The sequence below is a fragment of the Hydra vulgaris genome, chromosome 10, assembly GCF_038396675.1.
Source record: "Hydra vulgaris chromosome 10, alternate assembly HydraT2T_AEP".
NCBI lineage: Eukaryota > Metazoa > Cnidaria > Hydrozoa > Anthoathecata > Hydridae > Hydra > Hydra vulgaris.
The window spans coordinates 29,981,030-30,000,020 of NC_088929.1; the positions used below are offsets into that span (position 1 = coordinate 29,981,030).

Here is an 18,991-nt window from a genome sequence, read left to right on the forward strand (position 1 = left end):
GTTCTGTTTACGGTATTTTTATGATTAGAGCCTTTGGGCGGTAGCATCAAATTATTGCAACATCTAAGTTGAAATGGTTAAGTTTGAAGATGGTTTCTTGGGTTATTATCTAATTTTAATATTTCATCCAAAGACAAATCAAACCTCTTATGGACTATGTGGATTATTTTTTTATAAATTTTATTAATAAGGTTGTCTTTGTATTTTGAGCAAAACATCCAAATCAAAGGGCAGTATGAAAAATTTGATAAAATATAAGCGTTAGATAATAGAGTTGCTTGTTTATAAGACAGAAAACTTCTTATTCGAGAAAGGGCAAAGCACTTACTATTAGCTTTTCCGCATAGAGCTTTAATGTGATCACCAAAGTTTAAATCCTCACCAACTGTAACCCCAAATAGCTTAACTTTATCTGAAACAAAAATCTTGTCGTTCAACCATTATAAATTAGCTGTTTGAAAATTTTTAACCAACTATAAGAAATTGAAAGTTTTTGGGATTTACGATCATATAGTTAAAATTAAACCATTCATTTTAAACAACACTCTCTAAGTTATTATCACAAACATAGAGAGTGTTATCGTCAACAAAATTGCAAATCTCAGAGTCTTTAATGAATAGAAAAAGGTCATTTATTAATATATTAAAGAATATTGGGTCAAGGATTGATTCTTGAGGCACTCCTAATGAAACTCTAAACCACTCAGCAAATGATGAACCTAATTTAACTTTTTGTTTACGATCGCTTAGATATGATAGTAAAAGTTTAAGGCTTACATGAGAAAAAAGCTTCCAATTTGGCTATTAATAAATCATGAGGGATCAGTTCGTAAGCTTTTAAAAGATCCATAAGCATGGACCCAATAATATTTCCTTTATGCAAGCATTCCTGACATTTTTTTAGTAAAATAAAAAGCGCATGCTGAGTGCCATAACCTCTACGAAAGCCACACAGAATGTTCAATCTAGGCTCAATAAATGCCCGTATTTGCTCAAATATAATAAGCTCAAACACTTTTAAAAGACCTGTAAGGATACTTATTGGTCGATAGTTTGACTTATCCGTTGGGTCATCTTTCTTAAAACAAGAAATGACATCAGTCATTTTTAAAAAGGAAGGAAATATCCCATCAGAAATGCTTTTATTTATACATTTTGCGAGAATTTCTCTGAAAAACTTATCATAGGAATTTAACAAATATGTTGGTATACGGCCGCAACTTTTCTTATTAACTTTCATTGAATCAATGAATATCGTTCGGTGTAATTTTATAAAATTTAAAACTCGGAGATATCATTTTAAATTTGTTCTTTATAATTTTGATACTCTGATGGTTTAAATATCTCTCAACAGCCGTCTTAACAGAGTATTGCGAAATTATCGAATATTGAGAGATCTCGCCGTCATTATTAACAGAGGAAGAGACTTTATGAAAAAATTGTTAAAAATATTCGAAATTAAATTACTGTCAAAAATCACTTCACCATTTTCCACCAAAGTTATGCGTTCATTCGAATTACCAGGCTTACTTAAAAGAAATGGTTTACATAATCTCCAAAAAGAAGTATGGAGGATAATCTCTAAAGTTAGATATTAAACTTTGACTTTTTTTTCTAAACCTTTAAAAAAAAAACCAAAGAAAGTTTTTTCGCTATTCGGTACGTCAAAGTTATAATGTAAATTATAACAAGTTTTCCATTTCGTCCCGAAATTCCAAAATGTAATCGATGAAAAAGGGAGGTAGGGGGGTTTGCGCTATTCCAAGACACCTCTTAGATAGCCTTTCTAAAAACTCTTTATAAACACTTTTTTACACCCTCTTTAGAGAGCTTTCTTTCTTTTTTTTTGCACTCAAAATAGTCACAAAAAAACGCTACCACCAAGACCAAACCCTAAGATCTTACAGGCGACCCTCCAAAAATATCCCCTTTTGATGTCCTTTTCATAGATCAACATCCGTAGAAATCTTTTCGCAGCCTTCCTTTATGAAAAGTATTTGTAACCCACCATAAAACTTTTCCCTCCATGGTTAAACTCTATTATGTGGCCATTCCATGAAGGAGTGGGTTAATATGAAACTTGAGATAAACAACCTCCTTCGAATCCAGCAACTGCATCTATAACAAAAAACACAACCGTATCCACTTGTCCTGTGCCAGTAGTTTTAGAAATTAGAATTTGTATTCCATTGACCGTATTATTAGGCTTAAGTCCCAATCCGATTAAATGTTGATCGGAACAGCTTCTGAAATGGAGTGCAAGATATTGTTGAGTACCTAAATAAAAACCATAAGATGTCACAGTCTAAAAAATATATTCAATGTTTAGTATATATTTGTTTCATTACTTACATTGCGAGCTGAACAAGCAAGACATTGCACACTGGACCAGAATTGTATAAAAATGGCAGGTTTTTGGGGTTTAAGATTTCATTTTCGGACTCCCTTTTAAGTTTGGATTGGTCATGACCAGACAAGCAGATATTTTAGGGATTGTTAAGGGTGGTCATGAAGTGTCTTGATGGTTTTTAAATTAGATATAAGATGTTGTATGTCTAAATATAGGTAGTTGATATCAAGAAAATCAAATCTGGGCATACTTGGTCTCTGGAAGTGGTCATAGTCGTTCAGGTGGTTACGTTAGAGGTGGTAAAGGATGATCCTGGGATGTCTCAATGATTTTTTAATTAGATAGAACAGTTTTATGTCTTAATATAGTTAAATGAGGTTAGGAAATTTTAATCTGGTTATATTTGGTCTTCAGCCGTGGTTTTGATTGCATAGGTAGGTGTGGTCATGGGTCGTCAAGACATTTTCGTGATTTTATTTATTTTATGCACTTAATTTCTTTATATTGTGAATATAAACAAATAACTTTCAATAAAGTTAAACTATATTAACACATTATATATATATATATATATATATATATATATATATATATATATATATATATATATATATATATATATATATATATATATATATATATATAAATATATATATATATATATATATATATATATATATATATATATATATATATATATATATATATATATAAGAATCAAGGTGATGACGTACATCATACATTAGTTCATCAAGAGCCCTTTGGCCTTCTCATGTTGATTAGATTCTTTGACTTTTTCCTGACTCCTCCTTATTGTGGACACCTTAACGGGTGATGCGGAAGTTATCGGACAAATCCTAATTTCATTATTTGAGCATAATAATTAGTTTTTGTGGTTTTAGGCGTAGGCATAAACGTTCTATAAAATATAAACTTTATTATTTGAAACACAATTATTCAAAATGAGGTTAAATGCAGTTGAACGAGAATCTTTTTGAAAGCGACTAAAAATGTTTTTTGTAAATAAACCTAATATAAAAAAAAAAAAAATCGTAAATCATTTTGAAAAGGAAGGTTGTCCGACATCCTGGACTAGAGAAAAGAAAGCCGAATTAACGAGACTTGTCAACAATTGAAAAGGGGTCAGTCAGAGAACAATAGGTATTAAATTCGATGTAAATCAATCGACAATTGGCCGTCAGTTAAAAAAAATGAATATTAAATATGGAAAACGTGAAAAAACTCCAAAATACACTATAGAACAACAAGTAAAAGCAAAGAAAAGAAGCAGGAAACTAGTTAACCAACTCTATAACACAAAACCGCTTCTAGTCATTGATGAAGAAAAATACTTTTGTTATGCAGGGGACAACATGCCTGGAAATTCTGGATACTACACAAACAACAAAAAGACATGCCCAGAAAGTGTTCGTTTTATAGGAAAAGAGAAATTTCCAAAAATATTATAAATGTGGATAGCCATATCTGACCGTGGTATGTCCGAGCCATTGTTTCGCACTTCCAAGACTGTAGCGATCAATTCATTAATCTATATTAATGAATGTTTAGAAAAACGACTTCTTCCATTTATTCACAAGTATCATGGAGACTTTGACTATTTATTTTGGCCAGATTTAGCATGTTTTCATTATTCTAAAGATTCTCTAAATTGGATGGACCAATATGTCTATTACGTTGATAAAGAACCCAATCCCCCAAATATGCCTCAAGCACGACCAATTGAAAATTTTTGAGGATATTTGGCACAGAAGGTTTACGAGGGAGATTGGCAAGCTTTAACAAAGCAAGTTTTGATTGATCGCATTAAACTAAAACTGCAAGAAATTGATTTAAACTTTTTACAGTCGCATATGAAAGGTGTCAGAGCAAAATTGAGATCAATTGCAGATATTGGTGTTTTTTCATATAAAAAATGATATATTTTTATTAAAAGATAAATGCTTTATCTAAAAAAAATATAATAGTAGTTTGTATTTTTATTTATAAATAAGTTATTGACGTTTTTATTTTGTTCGATAACTTCCGCATCACCCGTTAGTATTGTAGGTGCAAAGCATTTTCATTATAAGATTATAGTTTGTTTGAGGTCTGGAAAATTTTATTGCAAACTGCTCTCTGCTGTTTTAGTGTAAAACATTAATATTGGGGTGTATGAAATGACTTTTTTACAAATAATTTAACGTTTTTCCATTTTTTGGGCGTTATTTAATTAAAGAAAAGACATTTAAACCATTTGAAGTACAATTTTTTCAATGAAAACGGCATTTTAGAAAAGTCATTTAGACAACATCAAAACTAAAAGTACTTGATGATGTAGTTTTCTCGCCTTCAACGAAACGAGAAATTAAAAATCTTTTTTTAATCGTAAACAAACTAATTTCTTTTTATAAAACTAAATTCTTCTTTTTACATAAATAAAAACTTTTTGCACACATTAATACAAATAATAAATATTATCTTCCACAAATCATCTTTTTACACATGTTAACATAAAGTTAACAATCCACAGAAATGTACATTAAAAAACCGCTTTAACATAACAAAAATAATTACAAATGAAAAAACTATTAAACTAAAATCACATAGTTGTCATAGGATGTTCCATAACTTTCCACAACAACATTAATAGGCGCAATTTGAAAAAGATTTTAGCAAGATTAAAATGATTAAAAATCTAAAACAGTTCTTTATGCGTCTTCTTCAGTTTTTTAAAGCAAAATCTACAATTGGATATCATTTATAATAAAAAACCTATATATGAGAGTGTAATTTAAAGTTGATCACATGTGCAGCCTAGTGCAGCCTGATGTTTTTTTGCTTGTGTAAAGGTTACTGTTTAAAAAATATTGCGAATTTTAAGGGGTTTTATTGAAAAATATTTAAAAAAAAAGTAAGCATAAAAAATAAATTTTCATATTTTCTTCTTCTTATTTCAATATATGATGTCAATGAACTAATAAAACCCCTGAAGAAATTAAAATGTTGTAAAATTGTCTTACTGTACTCATATTTCATTTTTATATAATTTTTTAAATTTTCACATTTGAAAAAAAAATATTGCCATTTTTGTGGTAAAATTAATATATTTACAAAAAGAAATTATTCCGATATAAAAGTTATTTTTGATGGGTTTTGCTCACCTCTGGCCCACTGTGCACAGGTAAGATTCTTCTATAAGGTGATAAAGTTGTATTCCGTTTGAACAAAGTGTATAAGGCTGCCCATTAACTAGAATATCAGTTCTAGTGATGTCATTGAGTTTGATTTTTCTGGTTGTCTTGCAAAAGAGGTAAATTAGAGAGCATATATTAAAGCGTATTTCAACGAGTTGCATGCAATATACACATCAAAAAGCCATGAAGTTTGGGTTGAATCCTCGCTGTACACATCGTTGAAGAAGAATTCGCTCGAATGAAAGACCAAAGCGTGAAACACTACTGCAGGCGATTTCTTTCGCAAGCTCATACTGCAGAGCTAAATTATTTAATGCATAGTTGGGAGTAGCCGAAGTATAAGTCCTAATGATAACCGCAGACCGATTAAAATTTATATATAAAATCAAAATAATTAAAAGTACTTTAAATTTTTTGACCTTGCATTCTTATTTTATTAATCAATGCTTCGACCAAGATTTGTTATTGTTACCATGCTGTAAGGTCTGTAACTCTAGGGAGAACAACATCGTAAAGCAAACGGACCGACCCTATTATGACAATCATGGATGGTGAGAAAGTTGGAAAACGAATTAAATACGTTTGACCTGATGGAATTGCCTGTGTTTCTGGATTTAAACTGACGGTGATGTTTTGTTGTTTACCTCGGACTCCGAACACTGTAGTACAGTTGCATCGAAGGTCTAATAAAGTACCAGATTAAAGTAGCTAGATTAAAGACTTGAACTCATTCTTATTTTATTTATAGGTGAGACATTTATTTGATGTGACAAAAAAGTGTAATTTAACGATATAACGTAGTTTTTTTATTTATATTTTAAACCCAGTAGGCATGCGTTGTACAGGGGGACGTCCGTCAGACGTCTAACGGAGGTCTTGACGTCCAGGAGACGTCTAACAGACGACCTCCGGACGACGCGTGCCCACTGGGAAGGGGCTTGGCGATAAGACTGAGTTTGTCTTCTTCTTGCCCCAGCCGTATATTTACATTTTATAAAAGATAATTTTGTAAATTTTTCTTCATAGTGAAATACATAATAATAAAATATGATTTAATTCAAGATAATGCAATAAATATTGGCAAACAGAAAAAAGATGCTAAATATTACGATATTGAATCAGATCAGGAAAATGAATTAAAATGGCTACAACAGTATTGCATTCCAGATAGCAATAAAGATAAACGTCTAAGATTGGTTAACAAACCACCAGGGCAGTGATGGTCAGTACCTAGGAGGTGGTCCTCATTATTACCGTTATAATAAGTATCAGGAAGGATTTTTTTATAAACTTCTTGAATTCCACCAAACTACACTCTCAAAACTGAAAATGTAAAATTGAGTGATGTAGTTTATTACACAATGGGAGTAGCAAGTCGATGTCCATTAACTATTATCGACATTGAAACCCCCATTATTTTATTAATTAAAGTTTCAACTTTAAACCAAATGTATAACAGCATATTTTTTGCTTATACTATTAAACAACCTCATGTTTCTCAAGATAATACTCTCAGCGAGGATGACAGTTATATATGTCTTTTAAATTTTTGGTGTAGTACCGCTAGCTGTGGTGTAAATACACTAATGTTATAATGTACTGATCCTTTGGCGAGAGCTTTGTTTAGATTTCATTCGTAATGCTAAAACTAAATTTCTAATAAATTGAGTTGGCATTTTATTCAACCTTTTCAAATGATTGACCAACTTCAGTTTAGGTTTTGTAAACCAAATGGAACAGCAATTAGTTTTTCTGAAGTTGTTTTGTATATAAAACTAGACAAATGCCTTGCTGCAAATTAAAGGGTGAACAAAATATATAAATACTAATAGAAAAACGATTATATCCGATGCTTGTACCAATAGCTGAAATATCACTACAGCAAGTACCTGAAAATACTATCGCTATTTGCTTTAATATAACATAAATCTATGTTAATTCTATATTAAAGCACGTGGCGCTTTAATATAGCATTAACAAAGATTCAACGTATCACTTCTATTTTGGACTACTTAAAAGTCGCAATAAAAGCATAAAACGTAAAACAATTTTAAAATGTTTAAGCAAAGCTGCTAGCAGTTCCAATTAAACTGGCTTTTAAGTTGATGTAGTTGGTGGGTCTCTTGTGGGAGTAGGTGTTGGCGCTCCTGTTGGTATTGCTCTTTCCAATGCTCAAATTATCCCAAAAAGGGATAATTCGAGCACTTATCGATAGTGAGCTGTCAGCTGATGAGTTTCAAGTACTTGAAGGCAAACATTGAAAATTTCTTTGGTTAGTTGATGCAAAAATGCAAAAAATAGAGTCTGTTAACGAAATTGATTACGGACCTGAAAATATACAGGATATTCAACGATATCTGACAATGAGCAGAGCTTAACAAACACTCCAGCAATCTCTTTCAAGCTTAACAGGTTTTTATATTGTTTCAGACGTTGCGGCAGCAATAACTGGAACAGTAGCTTTAAGTTTCATGAAAAGGTAAATTACCCCAAAAACTTCTACCCCCGCAATTATATTTGTGACCAGAGATAAATTTATTGCTTGGGTCTTCTCTTTTTTTTTAAACCTTTTTTTCAATTTCTTCATTTTAAAGAGTTCTATTTTACGTTTTTCAAGCTCATTTAGTAACGCAGCTTGTTTTTCTTTTTGCTTTGCAGCGGATATTTGTCAGCCCTTACTCTTTTTTCTAATTTAACTTTTACATCCATTTTTAATATTAACAGTTTATTTTGTTTTTAATTGGTTGTTTAAGATTGGTCTGCATTTGCTCAGGATTTCTAAGCATTTGCTCAGGATTTCTAAGCATTTGCTCAGGAATAGTCCAAGATGGTTTTGTTACATCATCATTATTTATTGTAGCCAAAGCAACAGTGAGAGGAGCAAGTACTAATCCAAAACAGCGGTAGAACTCTCCAAATAAGATACATAAAGCCTGTTGAAGGACAGGGTTGTTACCAAGATTATGGACAAGGGCGTCATGATCACCATCTGGAAAGACATTTTTAGTAAACCCTATATACGTCTTTACTGTTATTTTTATAATTGAGCTTCCCATACCACGTCCCATTCTTTCTGCATATTGTGAATAAAGGCTGGTTAATCGTTCAGAAGTCATTTCTGAGAAATCTTGATGTGTCAATTGCCGTCTAAGAAGCTTTGCAATGTTTTCTTCTGAAACGACAGCGGCTAAACGTGATTGGTAAAGCTTGATAGAACTGTCTTCTTCACAAGATAACTCTCCCAATTAAGCCAAGTTATCTTTAAGCAAATCTTCTAAAACGCTCTCCATAGTTTTTATTCTTATATAGCGTAATACCTTTTCCCTTTAAATACATGATAACACGAAACTAATAATGATTCCAAGCAAAAGTGAAATTATATAATTAAATTGAAGCAGTTTGACGCATTTTTTAACGTGACATGTATTACAGCAGTAGAATATTCTCTAGATCTAAGATGATTTTTAATCAAGGTGTTCGGTGGCTGTCAAGGTCAGACTCAGTGGTTCAATTATCAATGTGAAAAATACATTCATCTCTTTTCATCGTTTCACTTATGAGCTCAACGATACATTGCAAATCACACCTATCAATCCAAAACGTTAGCACAACGTGAAACCGTTTCTCGTGCATATTTTTACTGTTTAAGTGTATTTGATTGTTTTCAATATTCGGGCAAACAATAAAGGCAATGGCAGTTAGCCTATCTTCAAAAAGATGAAGGAGAAGCTCTGTTTTACCTAAGTTTGTCGCTCCCTCAACTAATAGATGACCCTGCATGTTAAGGGATATGTATATATATATATATATATATATATATATATATGTATATATATATATATATATATATATATATATATATATATATATATATATATATACATATACTATTTATGACCATGCAAGTTTTCCGACCCCCTCAAAAATGAGAGGGTTGTAAAAACTCTTTTTCTCAAACTCAATTTTGGTATCATGGTAAAACAACTAAATTTTAGGTATCAATCTTTTGAGAAAATGATGGTTTTTTTTGAATATTTATAGTTTTTTGCAATATCATATAAAAAATATTAAAAGATATTGTTTATACGAATGTCTTTTTTGAGCAAAAAAGTTATTAATATATTATTTAATTATCAAAACGTCATACATTCCCGAGCAAATGTTTGAAAATTCTAATTGGCATACCCTGTAAAATCAATGAATTTGGTTTTTTAAGTACGTTCGTTATTGCATTCTTATGATATACGAAAAGGTCGTATTTTTCCATATATCGTAATAATGCAATCACTTATGAATTTTTATATTAAACAAACATCTATAAAATTTGAGCATTTTAGAGCTTGAGCATTTTGATTTTCACATGTATATTGGATAGTTTTATCTTGTGGATTAAAATTGTTAAAAAAGAGTTTTCTTCATCTAAACCGGTAAATCAAGCATGCCCGCTATCAACTTTTATACTATTTTGGCACAGTATTAATATTTAAACGTGTTGAAAAGTATTTGATTAGATATGCTGTAAATATGACTAAAAAAAACATAGACAAACCTACTGGATCATAATTTTTTAGAATATATATTTGTGTTCATATAAAAAAATAACACTTACCTACACCGAAATAAATAAGTTAATGAATATCTACTAAATATATTTTATTTTATAATTTTATCTATATCTTTGCTTATAAAATTTCAATTTCAACAGTCGCTTAAATTAATTGGCACTAATAAGTATAAATTAATAAAATGAAACCTGAATTATTGTTAATAAAGCATTCTTTTGCTGTTAAATTCTAAGAAAAACTATCCAATGTGTACGTGTGAATATAAAAATGGTTTATATCAATTAAATTTTCTAGATGTTTGTATTTAAACTAATCATTCCTTCACAAGTATGAGTTTTTCAATATACTATACTACATTTCCATAATGCAATCACGAACGTAGTTATAAAATCAAGTTCTTTATTTTCGATTTTTTTTTGCTACGGTTTATAAATTATGTTCTGAACACAGCATTCAAAATGAAATTGGAAATTGAAAAACTCTAAAATGCTTTCAGTTGTTGCGAATAACGAGAAATATTTGTGATGCCATTGATATACAAAGTTTGCAAAGCTCAAAGTCTGGTCAAAATATTTTAAAATGTAACAATGATAGTTTGGCGGTGACTCATCTTTGAAAGCTATTGATCAACACAGTTATTGTTTAAAACAATTAGCATGTTGAGTTAGTTTCAGACACTTGGAATGAAGTGCACATGCCTCGGTTTCAAAATCTTTCAATTAAACTCACTACTCAATCAAAAAGTCTGTAATGTAAACTTTTTTGCTAAACTCAAATGGCAGCGCAGAAGCGGTTTGGAATAAAGAGTTTTATGGAACATCTTTCATTTATTGAAGGTTATAAGAATGAAAAAATTTAGTTCATTAGTCACATTAGAGTTAAAAAATTAGAAGCAAAAGTCAAATGGAGAATGGAGAAATGTAAAAGTGGTAATTAGCGATTGTGAACCCATTTTTAAAAATGAAGAAGGTATTGCTGTATGCATTAAAGTTGATAAGTGCCTTTCAGCTGATTATAGTTTAACTTTTTTACAATTGTGGTGTTCACATATATACCAATAATTAAAGTTACACGGAACAGAATGAACTGTTCATCGTTAGCTAGCAAGCTATAACTCGTATAGCTGCGTAATACAGCCATGGAAAATGATGCACTTTGGTAACTATGATAGTTGCTTGTCTAGTTCAATTTTTAAATGTTGATAGTAGAGGCTTAGACAAAGTTATCTATAGCTGTAGACAACACAATCTGGCAAGTTTTTCCAATTATCCGAAACCCGATTAATAAAAATTAAATCGAACTAGACAACTGCTTAATTTCCCGACAAAAGCTTTTGCGATGACCATAGATGGGAGGAATAAATATTGAGTCAGTATACTAGTTGATTAAATCAGTTTTGTTTTTAATTTTGAAACTTCTTTTTTTGGATTTAACTTTATTTGTTAAAAAAATATTTATTTCTACAATATTTTGAAGAATATTAATACCCTCGTTATAAAGTATATTAGAAAATCAAATATATTAAAAGATAGAGAGAGTGTTTATTTTCTATCGAAATATAGTAAATATAAATATATTTGAAAAAATGGATTTAAATCCATAAAATATTTAAACAACTATTATCTTTTCTCAACATATATATATATATATATATATATATATATATATATATATATATACATATATATATATATATATATATATATATATATATATATATATATATATATATATATATATATATATATATATATATATATATATATATATATATATATATATATTAAATATATAAAAAATATATATATATATTTTCTTTCTCGTTTTCTTTTTTATATGATTGTTTTATTTTGAAAAATATTTGAAAACTAAAATATTGATATTTCCGTGTTAAAATAACACTATGCAATTCAAACTTTGTTGGCTTCCAAGTGTTATATTGCAATTGCTTATGTCTTAAGTAAGTGAAAAAATAACTTCATCAAGCACAAATTTTGCTTACACAACAACAGCACGGAGAAAACTCGTTTTTTTTGTGTGAAAATAGAACAATTTTTTTTCATTTTCGTCATTAAGATCAGGTAAACAAAAACTGCATAAAGTATAGATAAACACAGTCGGAAACCACTCAACAAGGTTCAGAAATAATTAAATTTTTGTAAAATTACGATTATACTGTCACTAGAAGTAGCCCCCAGATGTAGTCCCCCATCATGTTTTCGTTATCTTTGATATTATCTTGATGAAAGTGCTTGCCTTGCTCCTCGGAGTAAGTGCCCATGTGCCCACAGATAATACTAGCCCTCACGTTAACCTCGGACAGCTGTGAAATAGATCTTGGAGATAATAAAATGCTGCTGATTCCTTCTCAAGAGCAGTGAAAAATTGCTTAAGGAGGCCTCACTCGATGCGCAGCGTTAGCATAAGCACGAGGTTCGGTGTGACCAGTCCTTTATGCGATAATGCGCCTTAGATGTCACGGCTGTCCCAGAGCCATTAGGAATGATACCATTTTGATGTCACCAATAACCTCCCATCCGTAGTCGTCATACTTTAATGCACTTAGCAACATTTTAACACTGGTGCAGTCCTCTTTGAGATGCGCAGAGTGTACCAATCGGAAAGACAGTTGTTTCCATTGTAAACCAACACGGCTTTGAGGCTCCGGGATAAACTGTCTATGAATAGGCGCTATTCAATAAGATTACACGCGATACCTATAGCACGAGGTTCGGCAAAATTGTTGCAGAAGCACAGCCCATCACGCTGACTAAAGAAGTTGAAGAATCTTTGATGCCGCTTCCAATTTCCGTGACTTGTACGCTATCATTAACCAAATTCCACTGTTTGAGCCTGGATATCAGAAGCTCAACGTTGGATTTTGTAAGCCCGAGGTCCCTAACTAAATCTTTGACGTCTTTCTGGTTAGAGAAGTACGGTTTTCTACCCCCAATTTCATCTGTGGAATTGTAGTCCATATCATCAGTATCTGCCTCGCTACTGCCTCCTGAAGATGGTCTATGCTACCTAGGAGGAGTCGGAACACGCAGATTGAGGTTGTGTGGTACTGGGACGATGGAAGAAGATATGTCCGGATAAATGATCTGAGGAGCATTACACAATTTATGACAAAACTTTTGTAAAATTCTCCTGGATATGAACTAGATCTAAAGCATTTAAATTTTATGATAAAAGCACATCTAAGCGAAAATCAACTGTTCAGTTTACCTTCAAACTTTTCTTGCAATATTCGCATGTGAAATGCGGTGCCCAAGATTTGTCTTGGTTTCCGACCGGCAAGCCGAAGTATGCTTTGTAGGCCTTGTAGATTATACGACTTGCTTCCACAGAATACCTTTTCGCTCTTGTCTTTATGAAATGTCCTTACACGAAGCAGAATGAATCGGCTGGAACCAAACAACACCTTGATGCAATATAAAATAAACAACTTCTCTTCAAATACGAATCGTTTTTCTTTCAGTCTGCAATTACACATCTGGACCACTCTAGCAGTTCAGGAATATTATAGGAGGAAGCTCCGCATTAAAAGCAAATCGAAAATTTTCTCGAAAACACTCGATTTTCCAAATTTTGTTATCCCGGTCACAGAAGCTAAGTTTTTCTGGAATAACAGCGATTTCCTTTCTGTTCTAGACCTAGAAAACACTTTCAACTCAGGAACAGAACAAATGCGAAAATTTGTTACAAAGTTTAATTTATAATAACATTATATGAATCAATGAAGTCAAACAATATTGGAAATAGTTTATTCTGTCTGAAGTAAAGCTACCACAAAAAAGCATTTAAACTATGCTATTTTTAGAATTTTCAAAAATATTATGGGTTGATAATAAAATATTTTAAAATAAGTTTTAATGAAAAGATATTGTTATAATCAAAGCAAATGTTTAGGCACAATAAACAAGTACAGGCCATATATTTTTCTTAAAAAATTGTTTTTTATTCCCTTACCATCTTAATGGAATGAAACAAATACCAAAAATAAAATAGATAACAGCCTCTGGTTTTTTATTGAGGTGAGGGGTCCGAAGCTCTAAGTCCGCGGAGATTTATAAATTTTACTCATAATATACATGTTTTTTCAAGTTTAAATATGAGTGAAACCCATTAACTAAGACGGCATTTGGACATAAAAAACCCCTGAAATTCAAGTTAAAAGATTTTAGATCTATCATCGGCGAAATTAAAACTTTTAGTTTATTTTTACATGATGATGTTTTAAACATCATCATGTAAAAATCATGAAAAGAACTTACTTTACACATTAGGTGATTAATATTCAAATTGCTTTAAGTATCACATCGAAATGACATTATTGAGTTTTATAATAGACTATTTGAAAACGGAGCAGTTTCTATGGATAGACAAATAAACTTCCTTATTTGAAAACGTTTATACCAACGATATTTTTAATAACTCGGTTCAAAAAAAAAGCAATATTAAAAGTGACATTATTTCCCTATTTTCTTTTCAATAGATATTTATTGAAAATATTATATAGTGAAAAACAATCTTTTAAAAAACGAATTTTTCATAAGAAAAGCCTAGAATCTTTTAAATATAAATTATCTCTAATTAGCTGGAGCAATATTGACTTTTCTGAAGACATTGATATACTATCATTCTGAAGACATTGATATACTATCATTCTGAAGACATTGATATACTATCATTCTGAAGACATTGATATACTATCATTCTGAAGACATTGATATACTATCATTCTGAAGACATTGATATACTATCGTTCTGAAGGCATTGATATACTATCATTCTGAAGACGTTGATATACTATCATTCTGAAGACATTGATATACTATACAAATCCTTTTTCAAAACTTTTTTACTTTTAATTTTTGTTTTTTAATTGTCTTTTGAAGAGTTTGAAATTTTAAATTGTTTAAGTCAAATAAAGCAGTTGGTCCCGATGATGTCTATGGGAATATTGTTATTAGTTATTTGGACGTTTTAAAAGACATTCTTTTCCTAAATGTTCAATTAATTAGGAAGTTTTTCTTTATGATTTAAAAATAGCAAAAATTGTTCCTATATTTAAAGAAGGAGAATAAACTAATGTAAAAATCATACAATTTCCATCCTCTCTGTTTTTTCTAAAGTTTTAGGAAGAACAGAATAACTATCACCTTTTAGCAAATAACGTATTGTATAACATGCATAACGTATTGTATAACACTTTTTAGCAATTAACGTATTGTATAATACAGTTTAAAAAAAAATTTAACATGTCATTATTCAGTTTACAAGAAGTATAGCTGACTCATTTAAAAATTCTAATTTCACATTAGGAATTTTAATGATTTTTAGAATTTTATACAATTGATCATGATTTTCTAGCTAAAAAATTGAAGTATTATGGTATAACAGGCAATGATTTAAAATGTTTAAAAAGTTATTTAACTAATCGTAAACAACTTTTTTACTCTGCATGAAGCGCGTCTTATATATTTAAAGACCGTTCATGCTCGAATGACTATTACAGAATTTTTAAAATCATAACAACTATACTATCTTTAGACATAATTCTAAGAATGCTATCAAATATAGAAAAAAAGTTGAAGAATATCTTAAGAAATCTTTTTTTTATTTAACTACCTTAAATATGAAATAAATATAAACTTTTTTTTGCAGTATTTATTATGCTGCAGTAGCATTTATTATGCTGCAACAAACAAAAGCTTGTTACCAATTCAGGTTTTGGCGGCCTACATATAAATTTACAATTTATTTAAAGAAACTACCATATCTAATTCTAATGTTACTGCTTTTTCGTTCTCTATTACCAAAATTGCACAACTTTTAAGACGTTCCTGAGACATGCTGTGATTTGATAAACTATAATTTGCTGAAGGATCTGCACTAGCAACTGTCACAGTTGTCCGCGAAAATCAATGCATAATTTACTAAAACTTTACTAAACGTTCTGAAAATGGGTTGCTTAATAAAATTATTATTGCATAAAATGTTTTTATTTTATGATAAATACAAACTATGGAAAGAAATTTGGGATGACTTGGTTTTACATTAAAACATAAAACAAAGAATATTAAAAATGTTAGGCACATATAAATTAAAAACTTATATATCAAATAATAGAGGTTTTGAGGTAAAATTAGTCTTTGATATTAAGTATGAAATTAAGTTTTAAATTTTTTTTTGTTTTACCAGGAAAAAGATTAAATTTCTTTTTAAGTTGTAGGTAATTTAGCGATGTAGCGCTATTTAAATTTATACAATTAAAAAAAAAAAAAAAATATTAAACTAAAAAAAGAAAATTAAAACCAAAAATTTACAAGAACAAAAAATAGTTGTAGGTTTTGGATTTTACCACACAAGTCGACGAAAGGAAAAAATTGTTTTAAGTGCTGATTTGCTCAGTGTAATAAGCCGTAATTATTTTAGCTGTTAAATAAATAGGTATAAAAATACATAATTAAAATTATTAAATAAAAGAAATCTACACTTCCGTTGATGACGTTTGTTTTTTTTCCTATTTACCTTACTATACTTTAAATATTATTTTTCTGTTAAAAAATAAGTAAAAATACAAGAGTGCAAAAATTAACAAAATAATATTAAGCAAATTTTATATAAATATTAAATAAAAAAAATCTTGTTTGATGTTTCTAAAGGTTATCGTTGTGATTGACATTATCCGTATGTTTAAGGTCTTTAGAAAATGTTTGTTTTCCGACAAGATTTGTAAAAACCACTTTACCAATAAAAAATGACGTAAGGGTCCCGATAAAACAAATATACAAAAAATAAAGAGCTATTTTAGGAGAACCTAGAGTACCAAGTGTACATAACAAAGACCAAAATGGTACGTTTAATGTTTTGAATAAAATATAAGCATGTTGACGTTGGTTTTCTTTAAAAGAATTAAGTATTGCCCATTGATGCAAGTATTTTTTTTTCATCATTAAACCGTAAATCAAGATAAAAATGTTTGCGATACTTGACCAAAATATTATAAGTGATGCAAATCTTATACCGATTTTTGAATTTACATTTTCTTTTGTTGCAAACTTCAAAGCCATATTTGCACCCAACGGAGAGAGACACGTAAAGGCAAGAAACGTTTTTTGAAGGTACAGCATAACAGTTGATACTAAAGAAAACAAATGTAAAACAGTATGATTAATGTACCATAATGTTGATACCATAGCAAAAGTGGTAAGAAATTTGCAAAATTCAGACTTCATGTGGTTTAACTCGTAGTTCAGGCCGTGCTCACGAACTTTGCTTTTTATTGGAAATTCTTCCGTAGTTATGTCCAATATAAGTAGGCACGCAATAATTGCGATAGCAGCGTCACTCATAACCTCAACACGTTCTTTTGAAATATTTCCTTTGAAAAAATATGTATAAAAAGGATGAATTTTTCTTTTTTTTAACAAATCATGTCGCCGTAAGATATAGAACACAAGCTTGATTAGAGTCGGCATTACTGTGAGGATCGCGATAAACGCCCAAGATATTACGTAATGAACTAAACAAAGGACGCCACCAATAGCCAGCAATATTATACTTAAGACAGGTTTTGCAATAAAAACGTTTCGAAACCGAGATAAATCTGCTTTGGACCATGATTGAAGTTCAATATGAAGAATATGCGGTGTTGCCATTGCATAAAGGATTATTATTACATTCAAAAGTTGAATAAAACCCAAAACACTGAATGTGACAATAGTCGAAACTTTCTCATAAGGAAAATGACCTTGAATAGCCAAAGAAAACGGAAGTACCGTGGTAGCCAACAACTCCAAAATAATTATAACGATTATAAAATCATCGACACGCTTAATAACTGTTGCTCTAATGTTCATGTTTTCCCAAATAGTTAGTACTATTATAAATCCTAAAAAGAACATTACAATCTCCGCACGGATTTTGAAAACGAATTCTGAAAGTGTTTCATTTTTCTCTATTTCTTTCAAATTTTTAATTGGTAGAACGAGAAAAGTTGCGCATGTTGCCATGACAGCATCACAATAACCAAGCATACGATTAGACGATACAACATCGCCGCGGTGAAGATTATCAGGAAGAACCTCGTTTATGTAACTTTCGTAATGCTCGTCTAAGTGTTTTAAATCTACTTCTTTTTTATGTGAATCGACGTTGTGCATTTCGTTTTTCATCTTGTATTTAAATTTTTAATCAAACTTCAATCGTTTTTTTTATATAGAAATAATACAAAACTATTTTTTACAGGTTTACGTAATTACTATTTTTTTCTATTGATAAATATAAGTAAAGACCTAATTAAAACAAACCATTGCTTAATCAAAAACTAGTTAAATGTCTAACGACTTGTCTTGATCGTAAAGGAAGTATTGATTTATTTTGTAATTATTTATTTGCAATAAAAACTTTCTACGTTATACTTTTAAAATGGTTTTAACATATATGCCTTGAGACTTTAAAAGTATACAGCTAAACCCAGAGCCGTGGCTAGGCTCCCCCACACCCACAACAGGAGGAGGGAAGAAGGGGAAACCCACAACTTTTAGGGCCCTATTTAAATTTAGGGGAAATTTTTTTAACATTTTGGGGTCTTATGACAGGTCTTTGGGGGCGGAGGCTTCAAACCTAGTAGCGATTTTGTAAAAAATTTAAAATTATTATAAAATAGATAATTTATCGTTCATGTTACACAGTTAAATTTTTAGTTTATTGAACTGACACATATTAGAAGTTTCCGCTGATTCGAAGCAATTTTTGTTTCATGCAGCCTGTTTTAACAAACTCAGGCAAAGTACGACAGGTTCCAATATCATTTAGTTATTTGAACCTGCACTAATAAAAAATTTTGTTTATTAAAGATAATATTTGTTCCC

At 30.2% G+C, this 18,991-nt stretch overlaps 1 protein-coding gene across 1 annotated transcript; it reads right to left on the bottom strand.

Annotated features, from left to right (window-relative positions):
* Positions 1 to 766: 766 nt before the first annotated feature.
* On the bottom strand, positions 767 to 1,105 carry LOC136086265 (uncharacterized). The gene has a single exon (XM_065808553.1). The coding sequence runs from the start codon at positions 1,103 to 1,105 to the stop codon at positions 767 to 769; it is 339 nt and encodes a 112-aa protein (XP_065664625.1).
* Positions 1,106 to 18,991: the final 17,886 nt, after the last annotated feature.

Excerpts from the sequence above, each read along its gene's own strand:
- LOC136086265 (XM_065808553.1), bottom strand. The coding sequence starts at position 1,105 with ATGACTGATGTCATTTCTTGTTTTAAGAAAGATGACCCAACGGATAAG.